The sequence below is a fragment of the Trachymyrmex cornetzi genome, unplaced genomic scaffold (assembly GCF_001594075.2).
Source record: "Trachymyrmex cornetzi isolate Tcor2-1 unplaced genomic scaffold, Tcor1.1 scaffold229, whole genome shotgun sequence".
Classification (NCBI taxonomy): Eukaryota; Metazoa; Arthropoda; class Insecta; order Hymenoptera; family Formicidae; genus Trachymyrmex; species Trachymyrmex cornetzi.
This window is the reverse complement of record NW_017296945.1, coordinates 102066-112904: the sequence shown is the minus strand read 5'-3', so window position 1 is coordinate 112904 and position 10839 is coordinate 102066. Positions and strand designations below refer to the sequence as shown.

Sequence of the window (10839 nt, the reverse complement as noted above, 5' to 3'; positions counted from 1 at the left end):
AAAATACGTCCTCCTCGAAACAGTTCCATTTCCATTCGAAATATTTTTTTATATCATCAAAAATACGTGAGATATTTCAGATGGTCGATTTAAGTGAATCACTCTGTATATAAATGTATAGCAACGTGTTGAAGAATTTAACACACGGGCGCATACTGTGTGGAATACTTATTAATCTTAATCGGTGACAACAGGGATGTCCCATTTGACCACGTCGCAACACTAATTACAACCATTCACAACTTATAGCACTGGTTTAATATTTTAAAGTTGGTATAGGTCATAAAAGCTGATTTCTAATATAGATAAATAACTCGAATCATGTTTTAGCATCATGAACACAAACCCTAACTAGATAACATTTATACTGTTCTCAATAACACGAAAGTATATTGATTTTCAAGGAAAGAGTTCGTTTCTTTCCAATTTCAATCGTCAGTACGCATCACTTGTGAAATAAGATCTTATTTAACAAATATTTCTACAAATTGTATTTAGCGTTACTAACGATAACGTATCGATCTTTATCATGTCTATTTCGCTCAAATTTAACGAAAACGATATGAGAGAGAATAATGAGGAACAGCAAAATATAGACTTAATCGCTTTCAAACGTTGGTAAGTTTAAAGTTTCTCTTTTCCTGTTTTTTTAAATATACATCGACGAATAATTTTGAAATAATAATGGACCAATATTAATGATCCAGAATTAGACTCGTACTTTTAGTATGATTTAGCGAGAAGATTATCCAATGGCATATTACACGAATCTTTATAAGATAAACGCGATTAGATTCTTCTTTGTGCATATTTTTATGCGACAATGAAAATTTATGTGTAGAGACTCTTAGTCCGGATCTACAATAGATGTTTTAAGACTTAACCAGTAAGAAATTTACCTATTACAATCGAATGTAAGGGGAATAATTGACTGTGATTCGTCCATTTCCTATGGCTTAAGGCTTACAAATCTATTGTAGATTCGGGCTTATTCTACGATTGCGACAGTCAGAAAACTAAAAAAAAGTACATGAAGACATTCGTTTGTGTGTTGATTAAAATTCCCAGAAATTTTTGTATTAGGTGTCAAACTTAATTCCTGTTTTTCGTCTCCAAAATTGATTTGTTTCGAAGGGAAATACCTTAATCAAAGTATTATTAATAAAATATTATTAATTAGTAATAAAGTAGAAAACGAAGGAAATTACTTTGATTAAGGTATTTATTCATCGTCCCTTCGAAACAAATCAATTTTGTAGACGAAAAACGGCAGGAATTAAGTTTAACACCTAATACTTAAACATACGCACATTTGGACGTTGAAAAGATAGAACGCGAAGATTGAGAGTAAGACGTACAAGCATTACGAAAAGATCCAAGATTTTACGTTGATTGGTTCAATTGTCCACGTAGACATCGAGAACTGGATAACTCGTAGACGATAAAAGCAACGTAATAGACAATTAACGTTTCTCGCGAAGTAAAAATTAATGTGATAATTATCACGTCTGAATTTGAATTTATTATCCTTTTTACGTCTGTATTGGCAAAGGTAAAGCGTATAAGATTTCCTACGAAATCTTTCTTTCTTCTGCTTTTAAATTTTATAAGATCAAGAAGAGATAGCAGCTTTTTGTCTTTGTAAAACAGCACACGGGATCGCGATCGTCAATATTAATGACGAAAAGTGTATCATTATACGATCAGATCTTATGGCATGCAAGAAAACATGAACAACAAAGCTTGAGCAAACACCGAATCACAGAAAAATTTTAAAAGAGTAAAAAATTTTAAATACTTTTTCACTAATTTCCTACAGTTCTTACGTCCTTCCGTACGTAATAGCTATTGTTCTTTTAACATTTATTTTAGCTCAATCTGCAACTTTACAAATGAACCAAAATTCCGATTACTATCACTTTTTGTTCTTCACACAAAACGAGATAAACTAATTACTTTCCTAATTAATCATTTATTTTACGGCAAAATGTATTTAATAACAATTGTAATTATTTTTATACAAGGCTTGCAATGCAATCGTGCATCGGCTTTAAGAATGGTATTGGCTATATAGATGCAGAACACCATCCTACTAAAGTGGATATTATGTTCAATAAAACAATAAGGTTGTTGGTTGCCAATATTACAGAACGGGGCAATACTTTTTTGGTTACTGAAGACGTTGAGGTACATGAACAATTTATATATCGTAATAAAAATTGACATTTCATATTTTACTAGAATGAATCTTTGTTGAATTTTTTTGACATTTAGAAATTACATTATAGAGCAGAGTATAAAGTACACACAGAGTGTAAAAGAATATTACAATATTTATTTCTTAATAAATAAAATATATGGAAATAAAAAAGAAACAAATTTATTTTATAAGTTAAATTTTGCCTTTATAAAAGTGTCTCATTAGAAAAAAATAGTAAAACTTATGACATGTATCACTAACTATGTATAAATCCTTTATAGAAGCAATAATCCTATAAAGGAAAAATGAATATATTTAATATTTTTACAATGTTAGGCGTCGTCTACAATACACGGAGTAAGAAGTAAGAGTAAGAAATTGACCAACGACAGTCGATTATTCTTCTCACATTCGACTGTGATTGGTCAATTTCTTACTCTTACTTCTTACTCCGTGTATTGTAGACGACGCCTTATATAATACGTTGATGTGCCAAATACGTTTAAAGCGTTAATTCTTTATATGTATGTTATACCATTCTTCTTTATCATCATGTTCATGCAATAAGTGCATAATGTTTTTCAATATAAAGTTAATTATAAGAAGTAAAAATTAATTTTTTTCATTTACCGTATTGAACAAGCTCATAGAATTGACAACAATTTTGTAAGTTTACTAAATGTATGATCGACACTCTCTATTAATTTTTGGGTTACTTTCCCTTATAGACATTTAATAGTAATACACTGGTCGCAATTAATCATTTATGTTGAGTGTTAAAAGTATTGTTAGCAGCACTTTTAATATTGAAAATATGTGATCAATTGGCTAGTTTTGGTATTAGATTTTTATATAAGGGTTTATAGTACATTATTTTACTTTAACACATAAGTATATTGTAACTAAATTCATTGATTCTAACGCATACAAAGGGTACTGAAATTGAAAATTTTAAATATTTCAATTGTTTTTTTTAAACAAAAAACGTTTCGTATGAAAGTAATACAGCAGATTCCAAAAGAACGTATAGTTTGGTTACATTAATTTTTTTTAGATGAAAACACCATAAAGATATAAAGAACTTTACATTTTTAAATAAAATTATGATTTTTTTTATATGATATGATTTCATAATTGTTCTACAAATATGAATATTAAGCAGATACATCAAAGCCAGACATTTTATAATTTATTCCACATGTTAAGGGAATCCTAAGGCTTAGTCTCATGAAGTAAGAATAAGGAGACCTAATTAAGGTAAATGTCCCAATTAGTGACAATAGTGATCGTTTTTCTCAATAAATCAGTTAATATAGACCAATGTTAATTTCAAAAAATGTTTTAGTTTTCTAAATTGTATATGTTATCTATTACAACGAATTTTGAATAAAATTAAGCGCTTTTGTAAACGCTAAAGTATTATAATTGTAAGCATGTTATCAACGATGACAAATCTAACAGATGCTCACTAACATCTTGTAAGGCAACGACTATATCGATGGTCCTTTCGTCGAATTATTCTAACTATTATTAAATTAAAAGTAAATGAAAGTAAGCACCCAAAGTTAAATAGATATTAAAAACATTGTGAATAATAACTGATAACATCACAAAAGTTCATATTTTGATAATTAATGCACGTCTCATTAATCGGTACTGAAATTTTGTTTGTTTTTATTACTGACATTTCAAACAAATATATGATATAAAACAATAAAAACGTTCCTATTTTTTTTTTAAATGAAATACGTAATGTATAAATATCAATTATTATTAAATCAAGGAACGATATCAATATCGTAACTTATATTCTTTCAGAATTTAAAGAATATACATACAAATATGAGTTCCTACTCTATGAATTGTCTTGCTTAAATTAGTAATAGGGAGACTCATGATTTTGTACCAATTTGTGATAGCCGGTACAGTTCCTAACCTAAGACGGCAGTATATTTTCCTTAGTTAAATTGTTTAAATCCCATGTTTTAATCAAATTAACAACATATTGAGTACAATATGTTGTTATCGTAAATAGTGGCGATCTATAGATACGATTAAAAATAATTCAAATTAAATATAAGATTATTTAACTGGGTGTGTAATAAGAACGTTTCTGTGTCTATACGACGTGTCAATATTAGGGATGTTGTATGTTTATATCACCTATCAATGATATGGACCAATATACGTCACAAACTGGGACAATTTTGAATACATATGTCATTAAATGATACAAATCAACGTTTATAAAATGTAATAAATAAATTAAGAATTCCTAAGAAAAAAAGAAATTATATTATCATAATCTTAAATGTCCATACATTAAAAAAAAAATTAATTTCATGTATTTATTGTGACATACGTGTCGATAATTTATTAATTCTCTTTCGCCACAAGTTACTGTGCTAGTAATTGAGACATTTAGAAAGGGTAAGGACAAAAAAAGTTAGTCACAGAAAATGTCCTCTATACTGTGAGGTTCCCTGAACGGAACAACTTGCAACATTTTGTCGCCATATTAAGCATTCATACAGTGAGTAAAAAAGCATTCGGACTGAGAAAATATAAAAAAAAAAATTTATTTGTAAGAAGTAAATATTATCCAACGAGAAATGTCTCATCGAATCGATGTCGAATTGATATAAATACGATGATTTCAACATTAATTTGACGTCAATTCAACGTTTAATTAACGATCATTTCTTGTTGGATAATTAATCATTTATTCATAAAGAATAAAATGGACTGTATGTTTCTTAAAATTATATATACCAAAAGGATGTGTTATACAATATATTAATTATACAATATATATCATCCGAAAAATAAGCGAAAATTAAAAATTATATTGTCTGAATACTCAAAAAGTATTCGTACCGACGAGAAATTTACCTTCTAAAATCAGGAATACATGCGAAGCTCGTTTGTTCATGTTACAATAGAATGAATTCATTATATAAAATTGAGCTAATTAATGTTTATTTTCTACAAAGACTTTTTTAAATAAAGAAACAAATTTTCTTGTACGAATACTTTTTACTCTAACTCACACCTGAATATTTTTACAAATGAATAATAAAGAGAATCAATTTGTACAAAAAAAACACATAATTGGTTAAAAAAATATGAAGTTAAATGGTTAATTTTAGAAATAAGAAATTCTGTTTGCATTACACTAAATGATCCCACGTATTATTGGGTATGGGAATAAGTTTCCGCCGTTTTTGAAAGAAAAAGATGTGTTTATTTAAACAAATCTATATAAGTGAGTTTATTCAAAGTATGCTCCTTTGGAAACGACAACTTTCTCCCACTTTTCCGGTAATAAACGGATTCCTCGAATGAAAAAAATCTGGTTCTTTTGAAGCGATCCATTCATCAAGCCATTTTTTGATATCTTCTTAAGAATTGAATCGTTCTCCAGAAAGGGCCTTCTGCATGGATCGGAACAAATGGAAAGCTGAAGGAGCAATGTCCGGTGAATACGGCGGGTGGGGCAGAATTTCCCATTTTACTCCTTCCAAGTATTTCTTGATCGGTTTTGCAACGTGTGGCCTAGCGTTGTCATGTAACAGAATCAACTTGTTATGCCTATTGTCCCATTTCGGTCGTATTTCTTTCAAAGCTTGGTTTAAACGTATCAGTTGTAGTCGATAACGATCGCCAGTGATGGTTTCGGACGGTTTGAGCAGCTCATAATATATATATAACATCTCTCTGATCCCACCAGATGCATAACATAATCTTCGAAGCATGGATATTTCGTTTTGGCGTTGATGGACCTGGTTCATCTGGCATCAACCATGCTTTCAAGCGTTTAGGGTTATCGTAGTAGATCCATTTTTCATCGCCAGTTACGATACGATGTAGAAAACCCTTCCTTTGTTGTCGTTGATGAAGCATCTCGCAGATGACCAAACGTCTTTCCATGTTTCTCTTTCAATTTGTATGGCACCAAATTTCCTTGTTTTTGCACCATTCTCATTGCGTGTAGACGTTTTCTAACAGTGGATCTATCAACATTTAACTCTTTTGACAACCTATCGAGCGATAAACATGAATCTTCTTCCAGTAATGCTTGCAATTCTGCATCTTCAAATTTTTTCGGTGCACCTTCGCGTTCTTTGTCACGCACGTCAAAATCGCCACTGTTGAATCGCCGAAACCATTCTTTACAACTGGTTTTCGATGGAGCATGCTCACCGTAAACATCTACGAGCAAACATGCGATTCTGCAGCACTTTTCTTTAAAATAAAATAATGGAGTAAAACTTCCCGCAAATATTACTTTTTTGGAATAAATTCCGACATCTTCAACGCAAAAAAAGTTACTCTTTTATACGCTTCGAACGAATGCCAACATTGTCTTTCTTCTTCTTCTTCGAAATTAATGGCACGCGCCGCAGAAATGGCGACGATTCCGGCCAAAGTCGTAAATAAATAGTTTAATCGAGATAATGATGTAATCAAGACAAATAATATAATGCGTAAATAGATTAATCGAAATAATAATGTAGTCAAGACAAATAGTATAACACAATGCACGGTCGAAACCGGAATCGCTTTTCAAAAAATAAATGAGATGATGCAATACCCGAAGCGGGCGCGGCACACGTCCGTCCCGCTCGAGCAATCTCACAAGACTTTTGCCAACATTGCCAACTATTGGGCTCAAAAGTTTGAACACAAACCTTTCAAAAACACACGTGTTGCCGTTCTATCAAACAAACAAGCAATGCTACTAACGACATCTTTCTACAATGGGCGGAAACTTATTCCCATACCCAATATATTCTGTTCATATAATTTTTATACGTAGAATAATTAGAAGGATCATATTATGTAAAAGAATCATGTTATTACATTTACAATAGTAGAGGTGACCGCGTTTTTTTAGCGCTGCCACCTAGAAAAATATATAATCAAAATATATGTCTCTCGAAACAGTTCCAATTTCACCCGAAATATTTTTTCGTATTATTAAGGAAAAGTGAAATATTTGACGATTTTAATTTAAAAATATAGTCTTTAATAATAAATTTAACTGAATAAATCGGTAATCACTTAATTTTTTTAAAAGATATATGTATGGAACGATGCGATTGTAAAAACTGCATTCTATCTTGATGATGAATCTACAGACGATGAGATTGAAAATGAGATTATGGCAAATTTTGAAAAGCCCTCACGTATATGTTATATTTCCCATAAGATTGATTGGAGTAACACAAGAATTGTAAAAGCTGCAACTAGCATGAATAATTTTCTCGCTTTGACTGATGATGGCAAAGTAAACTGTTACGACAATATCATAATGAATACATTAGTAATAATAATTATTAACTTTACGATCTTCACTTAGATATATTACGCTTATTTAATTTAGGTATGTTACACAAACGTTTCGAAACAGGGAAAATATTACAATATGCATCAAGTCGATATCAATGAGAAGATTACGTGCATGAGTTGCGGAACTAATTTTTATGTGGTAGTTACGGATAACTGCAGAACGTTCAGTTGGGGGATATACACAATTTTGTGCGGGGAATTGAGTTTGAGTACTTCTTCTCAAATTTTAGACGAATTTCCTTTCATAGTCGAAGAGCCACGTGAAATGGCGGAATTTGCAGGCAAAACAATTGGTAATTTTCTTTAAAACATATTCCTGAAAATGAAAAGATGTATACATGAAGAATTTATGGCTGCTAGTATTGTAGAATAACCTAATCTATTTAATCTTAATGTTTAGTCAAGGTAGTCTGTGGAATTAATCACACACTCGCTCTAACCGATGAAGGAAAAGTCTATGGCTGGGGTTTGAACAGTTATAAACAATTGGATCTGAATAACGGTGATGACATTTTGTCTCCTATCATGGTAAATGATCTGTTTCTGTAATTGTATTATGACGAACCGAACAAAAATAGGAAAGCATAAACTAATCTAGAGAATTTTTCGATTGGCAGATAAATGTAGCTAATGTAAAAAAAGTATCGGACATCGCCGTCATTGGTTCCCAAAATTTTGTCAAGTCTAACGAGGATGGACTTGTGTATACATGGGGTTGTATTTTTGAAATAACATTTAAAAAACCTGCCATATTTGAATATACGAACGTGTTTGACATATCCAACTCGGTGATAGGTCAATCGCCAATATCCGTGACTCGTGAATTCATAAATGAAGAATTTGACATCCTAAACGATTTGGAAACTGCATTCAACGATCCAGTTAGTCTTTATTATATGTATTTATTTGTTATCAAATTCAGTATTTTCGATGACGTACCATAAGGATAACAGTACGATTTATTTTTACAATTTAGTTTTGAATCCTTAAAAGATATCAAAAAATTTCAAAGTCTTGTAACTAATGGCATGTTAAAACCCGCAAAAAAGCCATTAATTGAAAGTCTTACTAGCCGAATTTGATTATATTGATTGTCATAGTCCTATTTTGTCTCCTTGATAAAGTCTTAGCGAATTTTTCAATAATATCTCTTGTTTCGTGATTTGGCATCTTACCCCTCAGTATACCTACATCTCAAAAATATCTATCTACCATCCTTAAAAAAAAAAGAATTTTTCAGTTCGAAAGTCTAAAATGTCATATCACGAAAAATATTTTGCAATAAGTGAAAAAGAGATCGGAAAAGAACGTTTGAACTATGAAAATCGATAGAGTTACGCTAACTCGTTGTGGGTACTGAGGATTAAATGTTTTTCTTTTTATTGCACCATACATTTTTTCATTGTGTAATAAAAGGAAAAATTTGATGATTACATAATACACATGTTCAACTTTAATAATTAATTCTTGTTTCCCGTCTCTAAAGTCAACGAGTGATCTCACGATAATAGTCGAGAAACAATCAATTTATGTTCACAAAGCTATCTTGAAGATTCGTTCTGTATATTTTAGAAGTATGCTCCAAACTAATTTTGTTGAAAATAGTCAAAGGTATATTTTTACATAGAAAATTATATTTAAAAAAAACTTTTTTTTTATTTCTTTGTAATATTTTAACATATTCCTCTTGACAGCATCATCGAAACCCATTATTATAGGTATGTCGTTTATAAAAAATTTTTAGAATATTTATATACCGGTGGGATCAATCTATCACCTTTTGAGGACCTGTTAGGTGAGTTTGAGTTAAACGTGCCGCATATTACATCTATAATTTGCGATTAAATATCTCGTTGCAGATCTTTTCGAACTGGCAGATGAAGTCTGCCTCAAAAAACTCCAGATAGATTGTATAGAAACAATAAAAAAAACAATTACTATATCAAACGTCATACAACTCTTTAACCTTATCAACAAAATGGCGGAATATTACAAAAAGGTATTTGATAGATAATAGGTATTTTTTTTTGTTTTTTATTGAGGATTTCTTTCTTATCTGAGACAAAAGAAAAAATTATAGAGTTTATAATGGGATTTATGTATTAATCCAATTGGGATTTGTTTTCCATTCTTATTTCTATCCCAGCAAAATATTCTTTTCTTTAAAATTTCTATACGCGAATTTTTTACTTCACACGAATATCACTGTTTAACGCATAATACATTAGCTCTGAAAATCTATCTATTAAGTGTTTTGTAATTCACTTATATGTGTAGTATCTATTCTTTAGGAATTAATGAAATATTGTTTCAACTTCTATTTTAAAAACATGACGAATGTAATACGGACAGAAAGTTTTCAACAATTGGATGCCGAAACAAAGGCTATGTTTATAAAGAAAGGGGAAGATTTTTTTTCATCAGAAATTAATAGATCTGTTTATTGAGAATAACATGTTCCTTGCTTTAGAGAGGAGAATCATATAATGGACATTGTTCTGTGAAAACGATTTATTCTTTTAGTCGAAACAATTATTGCATGTAATATTCGATTTATAAAATATTAAATAATTGTAAATAGATAACAAATATAAAAAAATAATTAATTTAGGATAGTGATTAAATTATTTTAAATAAATTAGGTTTAAATATTGTTGAATGTTGATGTAAATGAAAAATAAATAAATAATAAATAATAAATATTATACTGAAAATGGCAAAGTATACAATTGTTGTATGGATTTTAAGGATCAGTTAAGTATTCCTTCACGTAAATTCTTACGAAAATTTTCATCGAAGAACCACATTAAGTATTCGAGCAATCCGTAAAAAATATACTATATACATATACCCATACATACACTCGTCAACAAAATTATCGCATAGGTAAATTTATATTAAAATTTTGCATAAATTCAAATAAGCGTAACTCCGCCAAAAATATAGTCTCATTTAAAAGATTCCATTTCCATTTTGAAAGGTAAAGTCTGTATTTTACGAAGTTTTCAATAAATTTTGGATATATCCTCATCCCCCTGGCATCACTTAAAAATAATGATGTGTTTTTTTTTTAATTTACGTATCTTTTCGTACTCTACGCTACGGGGTGCACATTATTTTCGTAAATGTCATGATGACCATGGTAAAGTATGGACTTTTCTTTTAAAAATAAAAAAAAAATTAAGCGTTGTACGATTTTTTTTCGAAGAAATACAACGCATCAATTTTATCTATGCATTTTATTCAATTACCGCCAGTATTAGCATATATTACCCTTTGGGCACCAT

At 30.1% G+C, this 10839-nt stretch overlaps 1 protein-coding gene across 1 annotated transcript; it reads left to right on the top strand.

Moving 5' to 3' along the window:
- The first annotated feature begins 529 nt into the window (after positions 1 to 529).
- LOC108760586 (RCC1 and BTB domain-containing protein 1-like) lies at positions 530 to 9999 on the top strand. The gene is made up of 10 exons (XM_018506631.1): positions 530 to 618; positions 2025 to 2187; positions 7281 to 7490; positions 7587 to 7845; positions 7953 to 8080; positions 8170 to 8433; positions 9039 to 9163; positions 9247 to 9347; positions 9412 to 9551; positions 9844 to 9999. Exons 1-10 carry the CDS (start codon positions 530 to 532, stop codon positions 9997 to 9999), a joined length of 1635 nt encoding a protein of 544 aa, XP_018362133.1.
- Positions 10000 to 10839: the final 840 nt, after the last annotated feature.

What these genes read in the sequence shown, in the direction of transcription:
- LOC108760586 (XM_018506631.1), top strand. Translation starts at nt 530, where the DNA reads ATGTCTATTTCGCTCAAATTTAACGAAAACGATATGAGAGAGAATAAT. An exon ending in TGGTTACTGAAGACGTTGAG is followed by an intron (nt 2,188 to 7,280) that starts GTACATGAACAA and finishes TTTTTTTAAAAG; the next exon opens with ATATATGTATGGAACGATGC. An exon ending in ATTTGCAGGCAAAACAATTG is followed by an intron (nt 7,846 to 7,952) that starts GTAATTTTCTTT and finishes CTTAATGTTTAG; the next exon opens with TCAAGGTAGTCTGTGGAATT.